At 39.0% G+C, this 27,870-nt stretch overlaps 1 protein-coding gene across 50 annotated transcripts in view; it reads left to right on the forward strand.

Annotated features, from left to right (window-relative positions):
• PTPRD (protein tyrosine phosphatase receptor type D) overlaps positions 1 to 23,014 on the forward strand; it is a 601,896-nt gene extending 578,882 nt beyond the window's left edge. For all 50 annotated transcript variants that reach the window (XM_034773574.1, XM_034773573.1, XM_034773577.1 and 47 more), the window contains 7 exons: positions 925 to 1,210; positions 1,700 to 1,878; positions 3,514 to 3,640; positions 4,747 to 4,872; positions 10,807 to 10,961; positions 14,779 to 14,914; positions 19,114 to 23,014. In XM_034773574.1, coding sequence (XP_034629465.1) covers positions 925 to 1,210; positions 1,700 to 1,878; positions 3,514 to 3,640; positions 4,747 to 4,872; positions 10,807 to 10,961; positions 14,779 to 14,914; positions 19,114 to 19,182 — 1,078 coding nt within the window. In that variant the 3' untranslated portion in view covers positions 19,183 to 23,014. The remainder of the gene's footprint in view (positions 1 to 924; positions 1,211 to 1,699; positions 1,879 to 3,513; positions 3,641 to 4,746; positions 4,873 to 10,806; positions 10,962 to 14,778; positions 14,915 to 19,113) is intronic.
• Positions 23,015 to 27,870: the final 4,856 nt, after the last annotated feature.

Genomic DNA, 27,870 nt, shown 5'->3' on the forward strand with positions numbered 1-27,870 from the left:
GCAGATCCTGTATGGTGAATATCGCGAACTCAGGCTTGACTCTAACTGCATTTATTTAAACATGATTTTAGTTGTATCATCTAGTCCCTTTAAATTAATAATTATATATAACTATATCTATCTATCACTACATATATATAGGGCCAGATCCTGGCCCCCATCAAATCTGTTTTGTACTCCTCTGGAGATGCAAAGGAGATTTAAATATGACCTGCTAATGATTTCCCAAGCATAGTGGTGCACAACTGGCATATAGCCAGTCCTGCCCCCCAACTCACAGCACCTGGTGAAATGGTCATATTGGTGGCCTGGCTGGGTGAAGGGGTTGAGGCTAGTGCAAACTGCATCAAGATCCAACCCCAGGATCAGAGGCTGAGTGGCATAATGTTTACCTACAAGAGCAGCTTGGACAGACCTAAGCGTTGGGTGCACTATATATAACATTCAGTTTTACTAACAAATGACTCTCTTCTTAATGAAATAGAGAGAGATGACTTGAAAATAATATAGCATTATAAAATAAAGCCTGAATTCTTTACATAATTGGAGAATGCCCTTAAAAACATATAACCTGTGATCATTGTCCCTTTTGGGGAAAAACAACTTTTGTAGAAGGTGTTTCTCTGTATTTATTTATTTTATTCCTGCCATCTTAGGGCCCAAGCCTTCAAGGGCCTCCTGTAAAGGGGTCAGTGCTTTCAGCTGCTTACCATAGGAGCTGAGGGAACTCAACTCTCTCAACAGTAGGGCCCCTTTATAGTAACTGCAGTTAATATTAATACAGGAGTGAACAGCCCAGAGTCATTCCCGTGTCTTAACCTTTGAAGCTATCTGAAGTAGATGCCATAAAAATATACAAATTGTGTGAAATTAAACATCCTTTTCCTTCACTTTTTTTGTATCCCATATTTGGTTCTCTTTTAGTGCTGGAGTCGGCAGGACTGGCTGCTTCATTGTAATAGATGCCATGTTAGAGAGAATAAAGCATGAAAAGACTGTAGATATTTATGGCCACGTAACTCTAATGAGAGCCCAGAGGAATTACATGGTTCAAACGGAGGACCAATACATCTTTATCCATGATGCACTGCTGGAAGCAGTGACATGTGGAAATACCGAAGTGCCAGCCAGAAATCTGTATGCATATATTCAGAAGCTGACACAGATAGAAACAGGAGAGAATGTCACAGGAATGGAACTGGAATTTAAGGTACTGTATGCAATAAGGAGATAAAAATATATTGGGGTAAATATTTTGTGGTGCTAAATCCTACACTAGTTGTTCCCAGGAACTTCAGGCTCTTTCTTGAGGCTAGAATTTCACAATTATGGGCTGGTATTTTGAAAAAGAAGGTACATTTTTACACAGAATTTTTTAACCCTGATTAGTATCCAGACAAGGATCTTCCATAGAGCTTTTCCTTTATTGTTAGAAAAGGTTGGTATTCATGTTCATGACATCATTTAATATTTCTAAATTTTTTCATTAGTATAAATAGAATGTTAAAGATATACCATGGTATTAAAAAGCAGATTGTAAATATCTAGTTAGTACAATTAGAATGTAGGAAAATAACCATTTAAAATTAAAGGAATTTTTAATCAGCCAAAACAGAGATAATCAAATCAGAAATCAGACACTGAAATTGTTGGGTTTTGTCATTTTCCCCCCCTCAATTTATTTTTCTCTATTCCACAGCGTCTAGCTAGCTCTAAAGCTCATACTTCAAGATTCATCAGTGCCAATCTTCCATGTAATAAATTCAAAAATCGCCTTGTTAATATTATGCCATATGAATCAACGAGGGTATGTTTGCAGCCGATCCGAGGAGTAGAAGGCTCTGATTATATCAATGCCAGTTTTATTGATGGATACAGGTACTAAGTGTTGGTGTGTTGTGATGTGAACTGTTTAAAACTTTACAAAGTATACATGTACATTTATATGACAGTAAATTTCAACAAAATTCAGGACAGCACTGTTTGTATGCATGACACCATTCCATGTTGGGTTTCAATTTTAATTAATGAATAATAGACTTGGAACTATTTTCTCACCTCTATGCACCTCACTGTGAAGGAAAAACTGTTTTTGGCAGAGAACTCTGTTTTAATAATCATGCCTAACTTCAAGCACAGGAGTACTCATAAGCTTATATGCTAGGTTAGTCTTCTGCTTGAACACATAGTTAAATTGGGACCTCAATTTCTTCTGAGTGTTCCAGTAAGAGAGGCAGGGAAAGAAAAGACAGGGGATTTATCCCCCTAAAGCAGCAGATATCCTGAGATCTGTGTGGATCTTGTTGTGAACCCATTAAGGCCAGGGCCTTGCACCAAAGCAGCCATTACCCACTCAGAGTTTCCAAACTCTCCCCTGAGCTACCACCGTTGCAACATGTTTCCTCAGGAGCCAGCTGTCATTGGCTGATTAATCCAGCGGCTTCATTGCAAAGCCATGAATGATACCTGATGGTGCCTGATGACAGAACAAGGAGTAATGGTGTCAGGTTGCAGTTGGGAAGGTTTAGGTTGGATTTTAGGAAAAACTTTTTCACTAGGAGGGTGGTGAAGCACTGGAATGGGTTACCTAGGGAGGTGGTGGAATCTCCTTCTTTAGAGGTTTTTAAGGTCAGGCTTGACAAAGCCGTGGCTGGGATGATTTAGTTGGGAATTGGTCCTGCTTTGAGCAGGGGATTGGACAAGATGACCTCCTGAGGTCCCTTCCAACCCTGATATTCTATGATTCTATGAAGGGCATGCAGTAAATGCTAATGTTGCTTGGAGTAGTACTAACTTCCACTCCAATATGTTTGACTATCCACTGAGTTACAGAGAGTGACTTCTTTTTGTCTCCATCCTTAAATCTTCATGAAGCCGGAGGAGTTCCTGTGAGATCAGGCGGCAAAGAAAGCATTCTCAGAATCATAGCTTCCCCTTCTATGCACCACTCATCCACTGTAGATTCTGGCAGTTTGGCGCCCTCCATCTGTGGAAGGAAAAGTATAGCCATTGGTTAGGGCAGTATTAAGACCATGTGTGGCAGCCCACATGACCCTTAGGGGTTTTTTGAGCCTCTGCACTCTCCCCACTTTTGCTGGAGGCATTAGGCTGTTGAATGAGTTAATAAAGAAGCTGCGTGGTGCTATAATTCATAAACCTAATAGATTGTACGACAGTCATTTCTACAAAATGAAGAAGCACAACTAAGTGTTTCCTAAGTGCTTTTTATGACACACAAAATTGAGCTATTAGAGTTGCATTAAAATTTAAATAATAATGATAAAGACATACATCATAATATTAACAGAGCAATTTCCTTCACAAAGTTCTAAAAATAAAAAATGCCTTTGTTTGATTAAACAATCTTAATAGGTTTTTAACGTGCTTTTACCATTAATAATATATATCTTTTCCTTACTTTTCCTATACCTGTGTCTCAATATAATGTTTACATATAAACAGAGAGCATTTGAGTGTCATCACTTTGGGGTTTTTCCCTTGTTTTTGATGTAGGCAACAAAAAGCTTACATAGCTACGCAGGGACCTTTGGCAGAGACAACTGAAGATTTCTGGAGGATGCTCTGGGAGCACAACTCCACAATCGTAGTCATGCTTACTAAACTGCGAGAAATGGGCAGAGTGAGTATTGTTTTAATAGGCTTTAAACTTTGTTTATTTTGGACAATTCACATCTTCCTGTAAAATCTCCAAAAAGTAAAGATCAGCGATAAAGATCAGTGATGGTGTTGAATGATAAAATTAAATCGTCACAGGAGAGGCTAAAAGTCTTAGCTGTTCCATTTCTGGGTTTCCTTACGTCCCAACTTTTCCTGTGTACTTATTATACTGACCTTTGCAAATTCAGCAGCTTGTTTACCATGTTAAATCTCATTAAGCTTCCTCTTGGTATAATAGAAGGATTGAACTAGTTTACGGAAATGGTAGAATTGTACCAGTATAATAAACTTGGTGTATGGTAAGTGATATCAGAATCAGACTTTATATTTGGAAGACTAGATGGCGCAGGGAATTCATAATAGATATAAAAGGCTAGATCCTCAGAGGCTAAGGAGTGCTTGAGGCAAATGAAGGGAAGGAAAGTAAAAATGGCTTTAAGATTTGAATACCCTTATGAACTGAAATCACCAAGATTTGCAGATTTTGAGGCACTATGTGATCATTTTTGATAAATAACAATTCAACTGGTGTGTGGGGAGCAGTTCAGAAGCTATATGTTGAGTTCATTACGGACCTGTGAACTGGAGGCCTGAAGATAACTTTTTCAGTCCTTTTCAGAATTTTTTATTTATTGGAAAATATAAGAAACAGAGTAGTTAAATTTAAAAAAAAAAAACAACAAAAAACTCGTGGCTGATCTAAGTCTAGTTCTTAGTGGGCAGGTGTCAAGCCATACCAGCAAGACTGCCATCAAAACTGATACTAAAGCCTCAGATGGCAGCAGCAGCCCTTCTTCACAGTGTTGAAAGTTGGTGGAACAAAACAGTTTTTCAGCATTGTGACTGATGCCACAGCCTGCTGACAGGGCAGTTTGGAGACACTGGCAATGACATGTGCCAGGGCTGTATCTATTTTATGGACAAATAGAAGAATTTAGGTTTTAGTTCTGTTAGTAATGGCATTCTTCATGAGCACTGAATTTGCTATAATTAAAACAGATGATAACAATCCGCAGTGATGAAGACATGTTCATTTATAACACGGAACTGGACTTTTTTTTTAAATAGGAAAAATGCCACCAGTATTGGCCAGCAGAGCGTTCAGCCAGATATCAGTACTTTGTGGTGGATCCCATGGCAGAGTACAACATGCCACAGTATATCCTAAGGGAATTCAAGGTCACAGATGCCAGGGTAAGTTAGCTCAACATAATTCTGTTTTCTATATGTTTAAAAGGAGTCCAGTCTCTTCCCTTTTCTTTTTTATTAGCAATGCCTTAGGGACATTCTTGATTCCCAGACCTAAGCAATAGCCAAAGAAAAGGGAAAGATAATAACAACCTTGTAAGAGAACTGGTTGTAATTCAAACGTAACATCTGGGCAGCACAACTTTTAGAAAGTTCTGTATATGTGTTTGTGCTGAAAAGCATTAGCTGATTAGACCGTGTTCCCTCCAGACCCCGCTTGATACTTATTTTTGGAATTTTCATCACTTAAGGCTGTAAATATGTTGTTGTTCTGCACAGCTCTTTAGGTCATGCATGCTTGAAGGTTAATATGGTGCGATTAAAAAACAGCAGAGCAAACAGCATTCTTAAGAAAAGTTGACAAGCTTTGCACATTATAATTTGATTCTTGGCATAGCTTACTCTTTAGCGTTCTAATATGTCTGCAGAGAAGAGCAGACCCTGGTTTGCTAATTTCCATTATGCATTTCTTATCTGGACTGCTGAGTCCAAGGTTCAGCATTGATGGAAAATTAACTGTATATAAACTTATTTTTATAGGAATATCTTTGACAATTCTCATACTGTGATTTCTAACACTTCACATGGTATGGTAGGGAAACCCCTACCCTGCTCCATTTTTGGAAGCACTGTAGCAATAGCGTTCATTGCAGCAACATAGCAGGATGCTGTACTTTCAGGGAATAAAATCACTTAGAGCTCCAGATCCATACCCAAGAAATTAGACATTACATATATAGGGAACCAATATTTGATAATGTGCTCTTCAATCCAGAAGAGATAGGTATAACATGATCCAATAGCTGGAAGTTGAAGCTAGACAAATGTAGAATAGAAATAATGTGCAAAATTCTAACAGTGAGGTTAATTAACCAATGGAATGACTTACCAAGTGGTAGGTTCTCTCTCACTTTCAATGTTTAAATCAAGATGGGCTGTTTTTCTAAAAGATATGCTCTAGTTCAAACAGGAATTAATTCAGGCCTGTCCTATGGCCTGAGTTATACAGGAGGTCAGGCTAAATGATCACACTGATCCCTTCTGGCCTTATAATAATATAAAGGTAGATTAGACACTCGAAACAGTTAACTAAATGGCATTTTCACTAGCCACAGGGAACATTAAGACTAGTATTGGGCTAAAGAAGCTGGAATTTGACTTTGCAAAGACAAAAACAGGCACAGTTTGGATTTGTTACCACTTTATGTGAACTACCAAAATAGAGTGAGGTTCATATAAATGACCCATCTCTACGTAACAATGCCGGAGAAGGAGTGGCTCATAGCAGCAGTTTTCAACCACACTTGTAAACAAAGATAATCATACAGTCATGAAAGCCAATTTCAATACCACCTTGGTGACCTCCTTTGTAGACAGTTAGTAAAATCATTCTGTTCCTCCTAAATTGGAATATATGCAAGTGACATGGGTAACCAGTCACACATTACAGAGATTGAGTAGCAAAGAGTCAAAGATGTAGCTGAAAAGGATCATTTGCAAACAATCCCTAGAATAAAATGCATTCACATGGTATTCATCAAAGAGTTTCAAGTTAACAAACACATTGTTCGTAAAAACATAGTGGATAGTTTGCAAATTGATAAAAGGGCAAAAGTCATCAAATAACTTGTATGCCACAAATAGCTTGCCTGGCCTTAGTATTAACACACCTGCTAACAAGTTCCTTGCTTTAACCTGTGGTGAGTACGCCTCACCACTCCTGTTGTACCACCTCACAGTCCCTTTATGTTAATGTTTCCCTAGTTTTCAAGACAGCGCTGCCCTAATGGTTCCAGTTGTGTTAAATGACTAACTGACAATCTTAGAGAGGTATATGGTCTGATTATCCAAAGGTGATGAGAACCTGCAACTCCCTCGGACTTCACTGAAAGTTGTGGGTGCTCAGCACATACTAAAATCAGACCTATTATTTTCTCATTGTATGGAGTGCTTACATGACGAATTTACACTAACGATAGTGGAATTTATGTAACTAAATCACTGGCATATCCAGAGCAGAATAGACACTTTATTGTTGTTACCATTCTTCCTCCCTTTGATGTGTAATGTCTTTTGTAACTTGATAATATCATCAACAGTCTGGTATGCTGCTTTTGTAGGTGTCAAAGCAGAATTTGATATGGAGCTCTGTGTTATCACTATTACGCAGTGAACTGTCATAAAGGCCAGGTAACCTCCATAACTGCTCCAATCTATGATTTCTAACTGCTTTACACCCACTGTCTCTGTAAACTATGAGGATCATCAACTTGGGGCAGTTTCATGCAGCACTAGCCTATTAGTGATATCCATAAGAGAGCATTGTACTCTATAAGCTCATTGAAAGGCAGTTGAATAGCCCTGGTGAGAGGCAAAATAGATGTCCAAATGGTTAGCCAATCAATAGGGTTACATATTAAAAGAAACCTAGACCTCTTTTGCTCAACACAGCAATCTGAATGTTCATGTGCTGAAAACAGCACTTTTTACTCTATGTAAACTATTACAAATATTTTTAAATAAAGTTTTTTAAAAATATTTTTTAAAAAATATTAATAAATAAATAAACATTTTAATAAAATGTTACACTTGGAACTTGACTGCTATAGGGAGAGATATCTCACTAAAAAAAAGCCACACCATTTATAATGCCAGCAGCATGGGGAAGAGATAATGTAAGAGATCATAGATTCGTTCCCAATCTACTTTAATGCTAGTCTAAAATCATCAGAGTGACTTTATAAACTATGGTATAATCATTAAATAACATGTAAGTTCTGTTAAATGCTCTTAAAGGAACAGGTTTTATAGACTCCTGTCCCCCTTTAAAGTTAAACCTTTACTGACAAGTAAGTTTCACAATATAGAAATAGAAATTAGTGATCTTTCCAGCCACTGCCTGAGCACAGTTTTGTCTTAAATTTAAAGATAATGTAGGTCCAATAGATGCTTCCTAAGCACAGGAACACTAAAGGACGGCTGTCTCCCTTGTTAATTGATATCTAGCATAGGCACCAACTCCATAGGTGCTGCTCCAGGGCTGGACCACCCACAGGGAAAAAATAGCGGATACTCAGCACCCACCAGCAGCCCTGCTGATCAGCTCCTCCCCCTTCCTCCCAGCACCTCCCGCCCACTGCGATCAGCTGTTCAACAGCATTCAGGAGGTGCTGGGGGGCGGGGCACGCTCGGGGGAAGGGGTGGAATGGGATGGGAAGAGGCAGGATTGGGCGGAGTGGGAGTGGGTGGAGCCTTGGGGAAAAGGATGGAGTGGAGGGTGGGGGCTGGGGCAGAGTGGGTATTGAGCACCTCTGGGAAATGACAAAGTCTGATAGCTAGGATGTTGCCAAAGTGTCACATAGGAAGTTTTCTGTTTGCTTGTTTGTTCGAGAGAATGAGCGCCATTCTGTTGCTAGAGCACCTCTTGCCAGTTGATTTATGGAACTGCGCTTATAGTGGCTTTAGAGGGTACATTGTAGTGTGTCTTTCAAGGGAGGAATGATACCAGGGAAGCCATTACAAGAGAAGAGAGTTTTATCCTGGGAAAATGACATTTTAGTAAGAAACATTAGCAAATAGCTTAAGTTGGGTGTAATGTTCTAAAAAGCCACACAAATTGTGCTAACCAGGTGCAGTTTTTGAAATATGCATTTATTTAAATTGGATGAAACAAATTCTTCAACACTAGAGAGCTCATTGTCACCGAGGTTTTTTGAGGAGAACACTAAGGATTGGTGAGTCAGGCTTCACTGGATTTTAGTGAGAGTGCTGTGTATAAGCTCCCTGTTTTTTCCACACATTTATAGACCTGAGAGGTAGAAAGCCCAAAGTACCAGCAGAAAGATAGGAACAAGTGATTGCTTTTTGTTTTGTTAAATTTTTTAAATGACCTATATTTCAGTTGTCAGAGCAATCATGGCTAAATATTTTGATGGGAAACTCCTCTGGCCTCTACCTTCCAATCTGCTTTTTGGGGGGTTCCCATAATTGTTTAGATGATCCATTGGTTTCACTCTGTAAAAGACCATTTTGAAGAAATGGCAGCTGGTGCTAGTTTTCTCTTTCCTCTCTTCTCGTATAATGCCACAGTTACTGCTTAAAGGCATGGTGACATGGCATATGTTATTTCTGTTTTCATGGCAGAAAAGTAGATGCCTTCAGGAAGTATACGGTGTCCAGAAGGCATGAAGGTTAACAGTAATAGCTCAATTTGTGTCAATCCTTTTAAAAGACACAATTTATACAGATTGACAGTGTTCAAAATCAGCAAGCACAACATCTGAGTGTTTAAAACAACTATATTCCCTAGTATTGTGTTACAGTGCATTTTGCACTTACTTTACTAGCCATTTAAATGTTAAACAGGCATTAAATATGAAGTGAAGTCTACATTTGACTTCAATACTTGTGGCTTTATTCCAGAAGTAAGAATGCTATAGTATTATGGAACTTTAATAAGCAATAATGCTAATCTTCATTTAAGAAAGTAACCACAGAGGCATGGATAGCTCCTGTAGATTTGTAATGAGAGATGGAATCTTCTATCTATTGGGTCATTAGTTTAAGTCCAGTCCAAGTTGCTAGCGACTGATAATCATTGTGAGTCAGTGGATGTTTAGTGTATGTGAAATGAGTTGGTGGTCTCAGTCTGGCTCCTAATAGACAGATGTCCACATCACAAAAGAACACTATCACAACCGTCATTCTCGACCTCTCTGGCCACTCAGTAACAGACCTAACAGTGGCAATTTTGCAACAGAAAAGCTTCAAAAACAGACTCCAAGGAGAAACTGCTGAACTTGAATTAATATGCAAATTAGACACTATCAACTTAGGCTTGAATAGAGACTGGGAATGGCTGAGCCATTACACACATTGAATCTATTTCCCCATGTTAAGTATTCTCACACCTCTTGTCAAACTGTCTGTAATGGGCTATCTTGGTTATCACTACAAAAGCTTTTTTTTTTTTAATTAATTAGCTTCTTAAAGTTGGTAGGACAACTCCCACTTTTTCATGTTCTCTGTATGTGTGTATATATATATATATCTATATATCTCCTCGCTATATGTTCCATTCTATGCATCCGATGAAGTGGGCTGTAGCCCACGAAAACTTATACTCAAATAAATTTGTTAGTTTGTAAGGTGCCACAAGTATTCCTGTTCTTTTTGCGGATACAGACTAACACGGCTGCTACTCTGAAACCTGGCATTCTTAGTGGCAGCCTTAAAAGAGAAGGCAAGGACTGAATGTGAATGAACTACCTTCTTGCCTGTAGAGATAGTCCAGCCAAGCAGAGGTTGAAGCATATTGCCCAGGTAGCATGGGGAAGCTTTCACTGCCGCTGGCCATCTTGTACCTGTTTTCATAGATTCCAAGGACAGAGGGGATCATTCTGATAATCTAATATGACTTCCTGTATAACACAGGCCATAGAACTTCCTCAAATAAAGAGAGGATTTGAATCTTGTGGGCTATAAATCCAGAACTTCTCACAAGCATTTAATTAAAAAAAAATCCCACCAATTAACTAGCTCCCAACTTCCTTGTCCTCAAACTCTCTTTTTCCAGGATCTAAATGTCAGACAATATTCTAGCCAATGCTGAGAGTAATTTGAGCATTGTCGTGGTTAATGAAATTGCCCTTTTATGTCAATGTGGAATAATAACTGCAAAACAAGAAGAAAAACACAAGCTCATCAGCATTGTGATTGGAAGCATCTTAGTAAATGTGATCTTAGCCATGTTTGCTCTTTGCATATATTTTCCCCTCCCAATGTACATTTTTCATAATTGCTGTTCTGGTTTGCTGACTGACTGACTTTCAACTCCTGGAACATTCTTTTGTGGTATACTGTGTATGTCTTTCATTAAAGGATGGCCAGTCCCGAACAGTGAGGCAATTCCAGTTCACTGACTGGCCAGAACAAGGAGTGCCAAAGTCTGGAGAAGGATTTATTGACTTCATAGGCCAAGTTCATAAAACAAAAGAGCAGTTTGGTCAGGATGGACCGATCTCTGTTCATTGTAGGTAAGTAAAAAACCTCAGTGCAGATTGATTGTTTTTCTTGATTAAAAAGATATTTTAAGTTTCAAAGTTGACTTTAGGGGGTAGCTAATTGGTGTGAAAGTGTAGAGATGAATGGAATGACTTCCTAGATGAACTATCAGAAATGTAATAAAACAATCTAATGCAAATCCCTTTTATCCCCTATATTTCAGTAATGTTGGAACTATTTTGTGGTGAAATCCCATTCTGACACTAAAGGTGCCATTCAAATAAGAGCAAACATGATTTTTTTCCCTTACAAATGATCTTTGCCACAGGATAAAAACAACCCTGGTCTATGCTGCATTCAGCGCACAGTAGGAAATGCCTTACTATAGAGTGATGTACCTGATTGTGTTTTCAATAGTAATTAGCAGTGAGGCCATTATGGTGATGGTGATCATTACCAGTAAACGTGCTAGATGTCCTTGAGTAGCAGGCTGGGTATGATCATCGAAATAGACCAAAGAAAAATGGTTTCTACATTAGGCAATCCAGTGTAATGGTAGCCATTGCATTCAGAGACTATGTCCACAGTAAAGTCAGTGTTTTTTGACTGGTCAGCGAAAAGCTCAGAATGTAGAACCTACCCTCTAAGGAGGTGCTGAATACCCTCAGTTCCTTTTATAAGTGAGTTGAGGATAACAGCAGCTTTCAGGATCAGGCCCATAGAAATAATCCTGAGTGTGTGTGTGTGTGTGTTTGGGAGGGGGAGGTTAATTATTATTTTATGCCAATTTGCTTTGGTTACAATATTCTAAAGTCTCTAGCAGATGGCTAAAGATAATATATTTATCTTTGATCTCTTACATAATAAATTGCTTTCTATAAATTCCATTAGGATTTTAGAAATTAATTTTGCAACAGTAAAGTGTATTTTTGATAGTTTAAATGGTATTGTTTATATCATGGGGGGGGGGCAATTAATACAGGTGCAAGTTTCTTTCCATGGGCTGAATAATGCCCTCTTCTCCCATGCAAAGGCCAAGTAGAGGTTTGGTAGGGGGAATATATAAACAAGGACTAAAGGGAAAAATCCTAGCCCTGCCAAATCCAGCAACAGTCCTTAGTCAAGACTGGATTCACAATTGCTCTACTGCCTTGGTGGACTTTAGTAGCAGCTGGGGCCTCGGCCCTTCCCTAAATAGGAAGTTTAAGCTAGTGGATCTGCTGGACCATTTAAACCCCGCCTTTGCTGTGTCCCTAAAGACCCGCTACATATTGCAAAGAAAAAAGTGGTGCATAGGGGGTAATGAATTATCTTGCACAGACTCTCCAAGATTAGACCTGTCCCACCCTAGCTGATTTAGGGATTTATGTGCCAGGGGAGTGGTGGGCAATGTTTGGCCCTTTATGTGGGCTCAGATGAAAAAACAAATGGTGGCCCCTTTTAAGTTCTTTCCAAGCTCTGCCCATGCATGATGTTGAAATGAGATGCCACTCGCAATAAATTATGAAGATCATTATTGAGCTTTGATCCTGCACCACTGTAAGTCAATGGGAGTTGCACCATTGACTTCAGTGGGAACAGGATCAGGCCCAGTAAGATCATACCTCTTCGTTCCTGGATGCCTTAGCAGCAGCGAAATAGTTAACATTGCTGACATCTAAATTGTCATTATTAGAATCATTCAGAATCAAGATCTTGTGCATATGAATTGGAGCAGTTCAAACCCACCTCTTTGCAAACTCTTCACGGCTCCATAGCTCAGTCTCACCCCCGCGGCCCTCTTATAAAAAATGCTTATGAGCTGTATTCTGACCTGTTTTCAAGGGATTTATTTGTAAAGGGGGAGACCAGGGAAATTCCTCACCCTCTGAACTTCCTGCTACCTGGTTCCCTGTAATTTTTCTCTCTTCTATATATTTGTTCTGTGGTTTACTTACCTGTATTACAGTAAACCACTCTGACATTGAGTGATTTTTCCTTCTCTAGGAATTTTACAAACAAATCAATGTGTTACTATTTAAAATGTTCTAACCTCATTAGGCAGTTAATTAAAAAGTAGTTAGGCCAGCAAAGGACTTTTCCTGAAATCCAAGACTCAGTAGAAATAGTGCACGCTAGGACCAGACGTAGGTATGTGCCAGCTTAGTGGCCACGCAGGATCCTGTGATTTTATGTGGCCCTTTCTTTGTCAGCATCCGCTCTCAGCAGATTTCCAAGACCTTACCCATCCTAACACACACAACCCTTTAAAGATAAACTCCTCCCCCTGCCTCCTCCTAGCTGATAAAACACTTACGAGCCCCTTCCTTAGCTGTTAAAACTCTACTGCATGCCCCTAATGAAAAGCATCCTTCCCAACCCTGAGGAACTATCTGGGTTATGGAACTCTGCCGAAGGCCCTGTGACCAGGGCCGGCTTTAGGCCGATTTCCCACAATCGGGCCCCGTGCCTGGGATGCCTTTTTAATTTTTTTTACTCACCCGGCAGCGGTCTGGGTCTTCGATGGCACTTCGGTGGCAGGGGGTCCTTCAGTTGCTCCGGGTCTTCAGCGGCATTTCGGCAGCGGGGGGTCCTTCAGTGCCGCGGAAGACCCGGAGCGAGTGAAGGACCCCCCTGCCGCCGAAGACCCGGACCGCCGCAGGGTATTCGAATCGGGCCCCGCAGTTCCTAAATCCAGCCCTGCCTGTGACTTTTACTAAACAGAGGACCCTATGAACAACATGGCTAGCCCTTTTATATACTGCCATAGGAGAATTGAACTCACCACTTTGCTTGAGACAGATGGTATGAGATAGGTCTTTAAACGCTGCTAGAGGTATTGTGGACTTGTACTTATATCATTGTTACTACTCTTTAGAAATCCTAAACATCGTTTGCTGAAAAGATGCCACACTGTTTAAATATGCTTGTCAGCTTCAGCCCAAAGTAAATGAATCCATCCATTTTCTGCAGACTTTACCCAAGCGTTACACTTGCTGCTTAATTAGGATCTGAAAATGTGGAGATTTTTCGTATTATTCAGCGTCTTCCTCATTAACTAACTCTCCAGATGCTTTCTTGCTTCTCAAGAACAGAACAGTATGAATTAATTCGCTCCTCTTGCTGGTTTAAAAAGTTCTAAATAGTTGTCTTAAAGTAATAAGGAGTCAAAAAATACTAGGTCTGGAAACAATCAGACTTGTTTAAAAGAGCCATCCGTTTTTGTTTCAGTTCTCAAATTTGTTGTACGTGAAGAGTAAGCATTGTAATATTCCTCTTCAATACAAGCTATATTTTTTCACATAAACCATATTTATATTACAGTGTGTGAGAATATTAAAAATAATATTAAGTTCTCTATTAAACGATAAAAACAAAGAAACTGAAAGATAAGGCTGGTGCTCTGTCCCTAACTTACCCCTGCATATTTCAAGGGTCTCAGAACAGGGAATAATCTCACATACCATATGTAACAGGACCTAAACAAGTTGAGATAAGGGAAGAGAAGTAGCCTAAATTCTGGCTTCCATTTCTTTTTTCATTTCCAGTTAGACTATTGGCAGGCCAGTGAACCCTCTCATTTTCCCCTGCCACACACTGACCACTATACATTCTTGGTCACAAACAAAATCACTTAAAATGCTTCCTAACTATCCAGCTTTCATCAGAAGTACATTAGTACAAGTTTGAGTTTGCCAGAGAATGGTCACTTTGTCACTGTGTATAATTTCCACACAGAAGTTTTGCGTATAGAGCCTTTTTCCATGTAGATGACCATGTACATATGGTGTACCATATCCACAGCTAAATAATCAGCCAATTCTTTCAACATTTTAACTGTCAATTAACACTCCTTTTTTATTGCAACAGTGCAGGTGTTGGGAGGACTGGAGTATTCATAACCCTGAGCATCGTGTTGGAAAGAATGAGATATGAAGGTGTTGTAGATATCTTCCAGACAGTCAAAATGTTAAGGACACAACGGCCAGCCATGGTACAGACAGAGGTGAGAAGAACAACATGCATATGCATTTACTGGGTCAGGGTAGGTGGCTGGGTGGATGCAATGTTAGGAATGGCAGGTGATGGGAGTGAGGTTTCCACAGCCAGGAATTTATATAGGAGGTTGTGACGGGTTAGATCACAGAAACCCCCTTGGGAGCTGCGACCTAATGTGCAAAGACTACCCCTGCTTCTGTTTTCCCTGCCAGCTCAGGACTCCAGCACCCTGTCTTGCTGAGCCAGACACTCCCGTATGCTCCAACACAGACCCAGGGTCTGAATCACTTGTCCCAAAGCTGCAAGTTTACCTGAAAACAGCTCACAGAAATGTGCTTGTCTTTAGCACTCAGATGCCCAACTCCCAATGGGGTCTAAACCCAGATAAATGCGTTTTACCCTGCATAAAGCTTATGCAGGGCAAACTCATAAATTGTTCGCCCTCTATAACACTGATAGAGAGATATGCACAGTTGTTTGCTCCCCCAGGTATTAATGCATACTCTGAGTAAATTACTAAATAAAAAGTGATTTTATTAAATACAGACAGTAGGATTTAAGTGGTTCCAAGTAGTAACAGACAGAACAAAGTAAGTCACCAAGTGAAATAAAATAAAATGTGCAAATCTATGTCTAATCAAATTAAATACAGATAAGTTCCTCACCAGTTCCTGAATGCTCCCTTTTACAGGCTAATCTCCTTTTAGCCTGGCTCCAGCAATAACTCACACCCCCTGTAGTTACTGTCATTTGTTCCAGTTCTCTTCAAGTATCCTGGGGGGGATGGAGAGGCCCCTTCTTTAGCCAGTTCAAGACAAAATGGAGGGGTCTCCCACGGGTTTAAATAGACTCTCTCTTGTGGGTGGAGACCTCCCTCCTATGCAAAGTCCAGCTCTAAGATGCAGGGCCGGCTTTAGGCCGATTCAGCCGATTCGGCTGAATTGGGCCCCGCGCTAAGAGGGCCCCGCACCGCAGCTCTCCACCCTGCCCCCAGCTCACTTCCCCCTCCCCTCCCCTCCCCTGAATGCTCCGCCCCCTCCCCTGCTTGCGGGAAGTCTGAAAGGAAGCAGGGGCGGGCAAGCAGCACCAGATAACCCGGGGTGGTGGGGGGGCGCGAGAAGGGCTCTGGGGAGGCATGGCCTAGTTCGGCCCCAGTTCCAGCCGAGGGCGTCGGCCCAACCCGCGGCGCGGCTTCGGGTCCGGCCGCCCGGCCCAGCCCCCGCAGCGCAGCTCCGGCCCCCCAGCCCGGCCGTCAAGGGGCTCTGGGCTGGACCCAAGCCCGGCGAATATGGCCGGAGTGCAGCTTGATTTCTGGGGGCGGGGCTTGCAGCAAGCCCCGCCCCCAGGAATCGGGCCCCGCTCTTGCTAAAGCCGGCCCTGCTAAGATGGAGTTCTGGAGTCACCTGGGCAAGTCACATGCCCCTGCAGGACTCAGTCTTTACAGGCCAAAGCCATTGTTCACATGGTATCTTGCATGTCTCCAGGAAGACTTCTTATGTGGATTGGAGCATTCCAAGATGCATTGTTCCCCAAGTGTTTCCTGATCAGGTACTTAACCTGGTGAATTCCTTCCTAAAGAAGCTAACCAAATGCCTCCCAAAGCTTACTTAGAAACCAAGCAAGCATACAGCCCATATTCTTAACCTCAAGTAGAAAATGATATATATGATATAAATAGGATGAATAGATATAGTAGACCATACCCTTTACGGAGATATGTTACATGGCACAGGCAGCACAAAACATATTCCAGTTATATCATACATAGATTTATAAATACCCCCCCATAAAGCCTTATGGGGTATGCTGCATACAATTTACTTTCCCTTCTAAGTACTGTAGCTATGTATGTAGCCTATGCAATGCATTTAGGCTATTTCCCATTCTGTGGATAGGGAATACCACAGCCTGGAAAATGTCCATTTTAGTGGTGACTGAATAAGATATTTCTGTGACCCTATTTTCTAGAAGAAACTTGAGATGGAAACATTGCCCATGTCATTTTGAATTTTTCCTTCACGCTAGTAATCTATATTCATAATCAGGGAGCAAAGTTTGGCCTGTGGGTGCACCCTGTTGGCTTCTGTTCATTTGGAGGGCAGAATGTGTCCCGTGGCTTAAAACTGAGGCTATAGTGTTTTTATGGTTGTCCAGACTTCATATAAACACAAATTTGATTGTTTGGCATGAAAGCATTACATCCCTGTGTGGGGGGAAAAACCCTAGATTACAACTTTTTGCCCTGGGACACTATAAAGTTAGTGATCTCACTGTCAGTGAAAGTTCTGCAGTCTGGTGAGGGAGAGGTCTTGGGCACGGCCAGCCAGCCTGTTCCTGGCCCGATTCAGGAATCATCCCAATTCATAAAGAACACGTAAGCACATGCTTAACTTTAATCATATAGTTAAGTACTACTTAAGTTAAAACGTGCTGAATGTCATGAATTGGAGCCTTTGACTCTCAGTTGTAAGCCAACAGATCAGATCCATAAAAAGAGGGAGAAGCGGGGAGGAAAAGCATTTGTAGGACCTTCTACAGCCTTGGGTGGCTGATACTGACCATTAAAATGTTTATGATTTGAAATTTAATATTGATCCCTGCTCTTTGCCATTTTGCTCTAAGAAAATGACACTTGTTCAGTAAAAAGTAGACAGCCCTACTCTTAGTGTTTTACGCATGCACACACACTCTTTAAATGAAATTAGACCATTTTTAAAGTTTTATCACTTAGCCAAGTAACTCACTGAGACAAAATTGAACAGTAAACTCCATTTATTTTCCATTACCGTTATTGCTGTAGAAAATGTACATTTAAGCAAAATGAAAAATATCTACTTTCTGTCCCATTGGTTCCTATCAACAAATCTAGCATATAGAAAAATAAGCTTTTGTGGAGTCCACATAAATACAATGCTGGGCTGTGCAATGAATATCCTTTCCCTCTTTCTGCTTTAGTTTACTCGTGGATGATGTGCTTCCACTCCAGACTGAAAGTAGAAATCTTCCATGCACTGTGTTAATTTCATCCAGAACAGAACAGAAGTCTAGGGCTCAATCTTGCAAGATGCAGAGCACTCTGGTCCCCATCCCGCTCATAATTAGTCCTGTTGAAATCAATTTGGCTACTCCTATGCTTAAAGTTAATCATGTGCTTAAGTACTTTGCAGGATTATGAGGATGGAGCCACTAATGATCTTGGCAAATTAGATAAACTGAAGTGGATGTGTTATGATATGGACTGCTGGTCCAATGGAAGCTATGGAATTGTGATCTGAGTGAAATGAAACCCAGATCCTTATGGCTGCAAGACTGTAGCATCACATGAACAAGTCCCCTAGGCGGCTTCAGTATTTTGGAGGTCTTAAAGAAACAACTTTTGTTCTTTCACATTAAGTGAGGTGTCCAAGTTTGTTGCACTCCAGCATAAAGAGACTGCTACTGTGCCATGTGTGCAAATGAGATGAAGTGCTAGGAGTAGCACTCACACTGAGTGTTAGTAAACCTCAAGCCCTCTGCACTTCCACACCTTTACTTTCAGGTGCAGAAGATAAAAATGGATGTAGGTCGTGTGAGGAGACTTGGCGTGAAGTATAAGCTGCATCATGTTAATAAGGTGCTTAACTTCACATTCCTCTCTGAGCCCCTAATTCGTGCCGCTGGGCAGTAATAATTTGGTAACTATACAACAAGGCAGGACTGGATCCCCCTGTGCTTCCTGACCTGCTATTTTACCTTGTTTTTATGTGTGCAGCACCCCACACCTGGGCTGGGAAGGACTGAGACCAGAATATGATGTTGTAGCATATTAGTCACATTCACTGAGATGCTATTTGAACATTTTATTAGCAAGTCTCAAACAGTATGAAATAATGCAAAAGGTAAATCTTAATGCACTCCCCTCAGACAAAAAGCTTTCTGCTAATTCTCTTGTACTCATTCAGAGCAACAACCGCTCAGTAAATGAATATATATTCGCATCACAAATAAGCAGGCTCCATCTAAGGAGAATGTTATTGCATTCAAAGAGCATCTCAACCCATCTTTGTTTACTGTAACTCAAACCAGTGTATTCTGTCGATGTCAGCAGGAGGATATCACTGAACTGCTGTGGCCTCTGTGGGATATAGTGTATTCACAGAGCCTCTGATTAAATGAAAAAACAACAAAGAGGTTTTTATATTTTCTCTCTCTCTCTTTTTCTTCCAGGATCAATACCAGTTTGGCTATCGAGCCGCACTGGAATATCTGGGCAGCTTTGATCACTATGCAACGTAAAACCCCCTGACCCATCCTGGATTTTTACTGCAGGCCCTTTAAGATCCAGAGAGCCTCTTCTGAGCCATACAGTGTGCTTAAGAAGTACTTCTTAACTCCTAGCTAAAGACCAATTAGTGGGAATATTAAAAACACACACACACATACACACACACACACACAAAAACAACCCAAGAACTATTCCAGGTGGACCAAGAATTCACAGTTTAATAACCTAACCAGAAATATAATAAAAGAATCCTGACTGGTGAGGCGTCTGAAGGATCTCATTTACAGATACCTCAAGGATTCAACTTTGGTTGAAATTAAAGGGAAGAGGAAATTATTGCAAAGAACCATCATCTTGTTCAGGATTGCATGATTGTTGCAAAGATGAATCTTGAGAGTACTGCAATTCAGTGCAAGATGTTTGTTAAAAGGCCGGTACCTGGCTTCTTAAAACAAAATGGACTCTTTGCTTCAACATCACCCCTTCCCACCATAATGCTCATAATAACACTTTAGGGAAAATGGGGGATTGTTTAAAAAGAAAGTCCTTGATTTAGTTTTTTAGTATTGTAAAGATACTGCTGACCTGTGCTTCATTTTTAACTGTGTAAACTTTTTTCCTTTTTTTAACAAGAGTTTATCATTTGATGAAGTGAATTTAAAAAAAAAAGTTGCATAACTGTTCATTTTTTGTTTCAGAATTGTAGATTTTTTTAAGCTGTAGAACTGTTATCGGTAATATCTTGCTGTAGAAATGTTAAATAATTTGAAAATTTGCACATTTTTGTGCAGTCCTATATTTATCTACAGTACCACATTCTTCTTAGATATTACAGTTTGGTTTAAATTTGTTTTTGTTTTTAAAAGAAATACTCTTAATCAGTTAATCAAAGTGGGGCTTTTTTGGTTTCTTTTGGAATCAACAGGGAGGCGCAAAGTATAAAGCTGCTACTAACACACACACACACACTGCTCTCTTTATAATTCTCTATCCATATCTATCTCTATATATATCTACAGATATACAGACAGATAGATACACAGATAAATATATATAGATGCATCAGTTCTTCCATTACTTGGATTTATTGAAGTGGTGGGAAAGTTTTCCAGAATACTACATTCAACCCATGTGGTACTTTTTGAACATCTCTGCATTTCCAAAGTCCATAGCTTTTTGGTTAGAAGGGAAATGAGGAATGCACATCAGTGATATTTGACCCTCACCCTGACTCAAAAAAAAAAATTGTTTATATACACACAGTCACACAAAGACACACACACATTATGTGGTTGAGGCTTCCAGTGAAGTTCAATATTTGTAACACGATAGTGCAATAACAAACCATATTATTAAGTATAGGAGGTGTGCATGTGGAAAAGGTCAGTGCATATCCCTTTAGGAGGGGAGAATGTTGTAATATACTAGCTATCAAGATGTTTAAAAAGTGTATTCAGTCATATATTGTCTATAGTATGTGCTATGAAATTTGCATTTAGGATGTGTAACAGGGCAAAGCCAAACTCATGTTGCTCTGTTAATAAATTAGAAATATTTTGTGGCATACAGCATTATTTAGAGATGCTGGGTTTTATTTTTATTTCACATTTAGAGTGCCTTATATTTGATGCCTATTTTGATAGCATATCTTTAAGTTTTGTTATGTCTGTATTTACATTAGTTAATTCATATCTTTGTTACTCTTTTCAATTAAAGCATTATCTTTTTAGCACATGTACAAAAACACTTTGAATAATACGCATTCCTGGTTTTTAACCGAGTAGGGGATGTTAATAAATGCAAGCCCAAAACACTTGGGTAGTCAGGGCCCTTTATCCTTTCATAACTCCAACAACAGACATGCCCACTAGTTTAAGGTTCCTTCCAAATTGGCTCTCATAAACCACAGTGTTGATGATTATGGTATTGCCATTGCAGAGATGTAGGACTGCACTAGTAGTAAGTAGTTGTTGTTAGCAGTACTCATGCATCATTCCTTTCATTTTGGGCCAAATCCTGCTCACTGTACACTTCAGTAGGCCCACTGAAGTCAAATTATTGGTCGCAATGGGACTGTTAGTATGGGTAAGGCAAGCAGGATTTAGCCCTCAGAGTATGCTTTAACATGACTTTAGATTTCCATTTGAGAGAAAAAAATTCTTTAAACAATGTAAAATATTTTCTGAGACTCTATATGAAGCCATTTACAGTGGCCCAGGTCTCTGTCATCCTTGTACCATGTTAGCACACAAAAATCAAAGGAACTCTTTCTTTCAGGTGTCAGATAAGAACCATACGTATAGTTCAGCTATGTTGGTGTAACACACAGGATTTTTTTTTTCTTCATATTTCCATCACTAGTAGAAAGAAATGTATGAAAGACCAAACACTAGCAAGCATTGTATTTGAGCACTTTTGTAGAAAAAACAAAACGAAACAAAAAACAAATATAAATATATATATAATAATAATAAAAGTATTATAGAAGGCTACCTCAAGAACGAGATTCTATAACTTATATCAGAACCAGAGAAGAATGTGCACTATGTTTCTTTTTTTCTTCTTCTTCTTTTTGATTTGTGTCTTTTGAAGAATTATTAAAGTGCCAGATTACGTAGTGCAGTCATGTTCTTTTAGCCAAATAGAGTCAGATATACACACCATTTTAGAAGCACAGACTAGGGAGGACTGTTGCACACCAGAGCTGTTAACAGGTAGGGGCTTCTCTCCATGAAACTTTTGCAAATTCTAAAGAAAAAGGGAAAAAATCAGAAATAAATAGTGAGGGAAAGTAGTGTAGGACAAATGAGACTGCAAATATTCCAGTAAACTTGCTGTTCAGGAGTTGTTTCTAAGATAACTCTGTTAGCATCATTGATGTGCATTCCACTTTCTGTACACTAATGTATAGTCATTCTATAGTTAATTTAAAGAAGAAGTATCTTTATCTGCATTTACCATAATCTTCCAAGCTTAGAATTGGTTTCATCAGCATAACCAGTACGGTGCTATTATTTACCTATGTATGTGTAGTTATGTATAATTTTGTAATTAGTTAAAATGGAAAAAAAACTCAAAATATATAAAAATGATTTGTACAGAACTTTATTTTAGCTCTTTTTTTAAAAAATGATTGCATGGTTAGACAATTCAGAGGCTGGCTGGGGGAAGGGAGGGCCCTCTAGGGAGATCTGCACTTTCTATACCTTTGTACTATGCACTGCCCTATTGATTCTACACCCAATAATGTTATTACTTGAACCCATCTGTAAGAAACTGCTTATGAAAATCCACTTATGTGTATGTAAATAACACAGAACATGTAAAAATGGGGGGGGGGGAGAGAGTTTGCAACAACAACAAATGCAACAGCTTTTTTTCCCTTTTATTCTTCCTTCCTTTCTTTTTTTCTTTCTTTTTTTTGTTTTTTTGTTTTGTTTGTTTTTTTGTCGGTTGGTTGATTGGTTTTTTCGTTTGGGGTGCCCTGATACTCCAGCAGATATCAGAAGGCTGCAAATCCCGTCATCCCCATCTGTTATGTGGCTTTGCCATTCAAGCTTGGAGTGTCTTTACAAAGATAATAAAAGTTGTGTTCTTTGCTCTCGTTTTGGATGCATAGACTGAAAAATTAAAAAAAAAAAAACCTTGTAAAATGGCTTGTTAAAAAAAATACAATTACCTCTAATTAGTAGTACGCGTAAATGTTTTACAGAATGAAAGGCGTGCTTTTTATTTTCTTACTTCGTTACATTGGTGGCGAAAGAAAGTCTGTATGAAAATCAGTTCTTTGCTGACACAAGTTCCATTTGTTACAAATGAATTCTAATAAAAATGTCAGTGTTATGCAGCCCTGGTCTTGTTTTCTTAAGCAGAGCTTTTGGAATCAAAACAGTTTGGTTTTTCTTGGTCATAGAGGAGTCTAACTGACATTATAAAGTAGTCATTAATCTTAACTAGTAGCAAGGCACTGGAAAATGCATTTCCAGGTTAGCTAATATGTTGTCCTCCATGGTGATTTTTGAGCTATGGGAGATCCTCAATTGGTATAAATTGTCATAGTACCATGGACTTTAACACTTACATTACTTAAATTTACACTGGATGATCTGCCCCCATTGTATTTAAGGAATTGCTTCAATTGGCTTAAGAAAACTACATGTTGGCCCATATTTAGAGCCAAATCCAAAGATAATGAGACATCTGCAATTCTTATCAAATTCTAGGGTAGTTGTGGGTTCTTGCCACTCCTCAAGATTTAGTTCTGATATTTTAATTTCCGGAATGAATTAAATGAATTCTGATACCTTAATTTCTGGAATGAATTAAAAGTAGTTATTTGAATAGTGGCATGCAGTTTTGATAATTCTGTAATGAATCTCTGCACTGAACCATGTTTTCCTGTTTGTTTGGGTACAAATATGGGTCTCTAAAACTGCCATCAAAGCAGTAGAAAAATATCTGCATTATTTTAATCAAAAAAGATTTAGGTAACATGGTAAAGTGTAATGGTTGCAGGCTTTGTGGAGCATGTCTCAGATTCCTACTCAACTGTTAGTGGCAGAAAAGATAGCAGCCTCTCTGGATTTTTTGTTTTGTTTTTTCCTGGTGGTTTTGGGGCAGATATTATCACTAAAATTATTATTCTGTTACCAAGATAACATGGTGTATTAGAGATTAGTGTTAAGTATAAAAACAGAATTCAATGGGCAGGAAACGTTTATTGCTATATTAGCAAAATGCTGGTTTATTGGACCTTTCACTTTTCTTAGCTTAAATTCTAGTTCATAGCTGTGGTAGCAGTTTAAAGGCAAACGTTGATGCCCTTACTTAACTAGACTCCCACTGACTTCTATGTACCACAAATAGTGATTAGGCTTCACAGGTCAAGTAGAAATGAGATCAGTGGAAGGTGTTTTAAGCCGACTTTTTGTAAATATTCTCCTAAACTCTTCCATACTTTTTATATTGTTCTTTTTAAGGGCCTGATGCAAAGCCCAGTAAAGTCAGAAATTGTCCTTCCATTGACTTGCATAGGCTTTGGACCTGGCCCTTAATGTCTTCACAGGAAGTCTAAGTTAAGGATGAATAAAAACCAAATAAGGTTATCAAGATTTGGCAGTATACCCTCTGATGTAATTTAAGTCAAGTTAATTGGTTTTAGCAAGAGTTGTCCTAACTAATATTTTCTTGTTCTTAAAAAATACTTTTGTGGAGTAAAACCAGAAATCAACTGAGAAACTCCATTAATATCAGAATCAGTAACTGACAACATTCAAACTCAATTGTGCTCACATTCCTTTTGATAATACATGAAGATTTGTGTTTCCAGATTTTTCTGTTTTTCCTTCTGCTACATCTTTCAGGTTGGAATGAATATCTGATTAATTGTAGAACACAGCCTCTGTACTGATTTTGAAGAGAGAGATTGAATTTCTGTCTCCTGCTCCACTCCTCTTGCTTCCGCCCCAATTTTTTAGAGAAAATAAAAAGAACTGGCAAATATATGGACAGAGTATTGAAAGAGTACTGGTGAAGAATATTAGGAGGATATTAATGACCAAGAGAAGATACTTGTTAAGTTCAACCAAACTTTAGACTATTACAACTAGTGCTGGTCAAAAAGAGAGATAACATTTTCACAAAAAACTCGGATTTTTTTTTTTTTTTTTGCAAAAATTTTGAATTTAGAAATTTTTTAACCAGCTCAATAACTGGCTGAAAAAAATTGACTATTTTTTTTTTGAATTTTTTTACCTTTTTTGATAAAATTCAGAAAATAATTCATCATATTGGAAATTTTGAAAATGTTTGGACCAACCTTCAACACAGGACAAAATAATGATTTTACTGTTTTCTTAAGCTTAAAGGAGGGGATTTCTTCACGGTATTGAAACATTCCAAGTCCATAACCTGGGAAAAGCAACTGTAAGAGAAACGTGAGATGAAAAACAAAAGACCAGATGTGCTCTGGAACATCTTCAATACAAGCAAGTAAGCCCATACAATACAAGAACTAGGGAAGGGTGCACAATATCCTCTTGCCAGATATGCATTATGAGATATAGGAGAGTGATTTTTTTTTAAAAAGTGGATCCTGCATCGATTACCGTTCACATGTCTGTAAGGGTTGAAAGAGCCTACAGGATGCAGTGAAGGTGTGAGTGAGAGCTCCAAAAAGATCATTTTCTTTAGTGTCTCAGAGACAAAGAACAGAGGGCAGTGATTGCTAGGAAGAGAAATGGTGTTCAAAAATACAAAACTCTATCTTATTCTGATTTGGGATCACAAGTAGAGAGCAAGAGACCTAACACTCCAGCTCAGAAGAACCTTTCAGGAGCTGACTTCACAAGCTACTATCTTGTGTTCTGCAAAATTATCCAGCCCCATACAACATGAAGACAACGTTTATATTTTGGGGGCACCAGCAGCAGCTGAATGACTGCTGAAAGAAAGTGAGGACAACTCACCCATCTGTTTCTTAAGCATGAAAATGTAGTTACTGGAAATGCAACTATCATGAAGTGCTCTGCATTAAGTAATTAAATTGTGTAGTGTTTACTCCATTGCTCCATTACATAGTTTAGTTCAATTTTCATTTAAGATTGAGTGGACCATTAAACTAAATGTGACTCTCATATTTTTTTTATTCACTGCTAAAATTGGGCATCCACATAATTAGTTAATTACTTTAGCATACAACATGGTTCCCCAAATCTTCACACACACACTCAAACTTTTGAGTTAATTCTATAATTAAATCTTCTGATTTTTGGTTTTAACCAATAGACACCAATAATACACCCCCAATACAAAAAGAAAAGAAATGAAATTGGTATTTATCCAATAAACACCAGAAATGGTTACATCAGTCTAAGGGCTTGTCTACATGGAGCAGTAATATGGACTATGGAGGTATGGTTTCTAAAGCGTATTAACATGTTGTACATTATTTGATCCGTGTTGACCTTGCTGATGCATACTAAAGGTTCCCTAGTGTGCTTTAAGACAGTGCTGTTTGAAACAGTGCTTCATTAAAGTGCACTAGGGAACATTACGAATAGATTAGTTATTACAGTATATACTACATAATGAGTAATGTATTTAACAGGGATCAGCAACCTTTGGCACGCAGCCCGTCAGGGAAGTCTGCTGGCAGCCTGGGACAGTTTGTTTACCTGCAGCGGCCACAGGTTCGGACGATCGCAGCTCCCACTGGCCGCGGTTCACCATTCCAGGCCAATCGGGGCTGCGGGAAGTGGCAACCAGCACGTCCCTCGGCCCATGCCGCTCCCACAGCCCCATTGGCCTGGAACAGCGAACCGCAGCCAGTGGGAGCTGCGATCAGCTGAACTGCAGGTAAACAAACCAGCCCGGCCCACCAGCGGATTTCCCTGATGGGCCGCGTGCCAAAAGTTGCCAATCCCTGGCATATAATATACATTATACTACTGTAATGAGTAATGTATATAATACACATTACTCTTTACTTTTATATACAAAGGGAACCTCCCCCCCCAAAAAAACCCAGATTTTTGGACATCTGCATAAAACTCAAGAATTGCTAAAAAAAAATACACCTTGAAAAATGAAATTGATAAACCCTGAAAAGCAGAAGTCCTATCTATAAACCTGAACGTTTCATATTTTTCAGAGTTATTTAAGTGTGTGATATTCATGTTTCCATATTAGTATTAGACTCGTAGTAACACTGATTTCAAAATGTACTGGATATTACACTGCATTATTTGTAACAATGCTGCTGCTGTGAAATATTGTAAAAATAGTTACAGTTTTTAAAGCTGTATTTAAAAAAAAGTTTTTAAAAGTAGAGAGTAATAGAGTATCTCTTTCATGCGGCAAAGAGAGTAGAGAATCAGTGATAGTCTGGGAAGTTGTATATTACCAAAGAGAGTCTTCCATCCACAAAACCTCAGGTTAGTTTTTTTTAAAAAAGACAGGAAGTATTAAGAAAAGAGCTCTAGTTAACCTTAGGTAATTAATAAAATATTTCTGAATTGGTGGGTTTGTTTTAAAAAACAAAAGGATTTGACTGCTGTATGTTATATTGGTATTCAAGGCAGAAAGCTTTGCTCTTGCAATACCTATTCTTTTTCAACAAAGGCTATATTTGCCCTGTTATTCTGTCTGTGATGGCTATGGTACCGAGAGCCAGCATATTTCCGTATCCTAACATAGTGAATATAGACTGGTGGAAACATCTGCTGACTAGCTTCACAAAAGTGCAGAATGATAACCTGCAAATGAGACATTGTAATGAATACAGATCATTTTGCATCAAAGCTATAAATAGAGTGCTTTTGAACCCACAATGCGTTCAGCTTGCTTCTGTCAGCAGAATATAAGAAAAAAAGTCTTTATTATATAGTAGGAACAAGCAAACAGGCTTTCCTTGCCAATAAAAGCAGTCCATTATATATTCAACAGCCTTATTGGATCTGGAATATAAATCTTTCATGTCAGTTCCAAACTGCTTAGAAATGCCTTCTTTTCTCTGAATGTTTAAGACAAACGTACAAATGTAAGTAGTCCTTCATTGGGTAAAAATCCCCAAATATGTGGGTATTAATAAATTGAATCTTTAAAGCTTTTTACGGTTTTCTTCTTGTTATTCTTGTTTGTCATTTAGTACCACCCAGAGGATCTAACTGAGTGCAGGTTCCCATCGTATAAGGGGCTGT

This window comes from Trachemys scripta, chromosome 6 (assembly GCF_013100865.1).
Source record: "Trachemys scripta elegans isolate TJP31775 chromosome 6, CAS_Tse_1.0, whole genome shotgun sequence".
In the NCBI taxonomy this organism is placed as follows: domain Eukaryota; kingdom Metazoa; phylum Chordata; order Testudines; family Emydidae; genus Trachemys; species Trachemys scripta.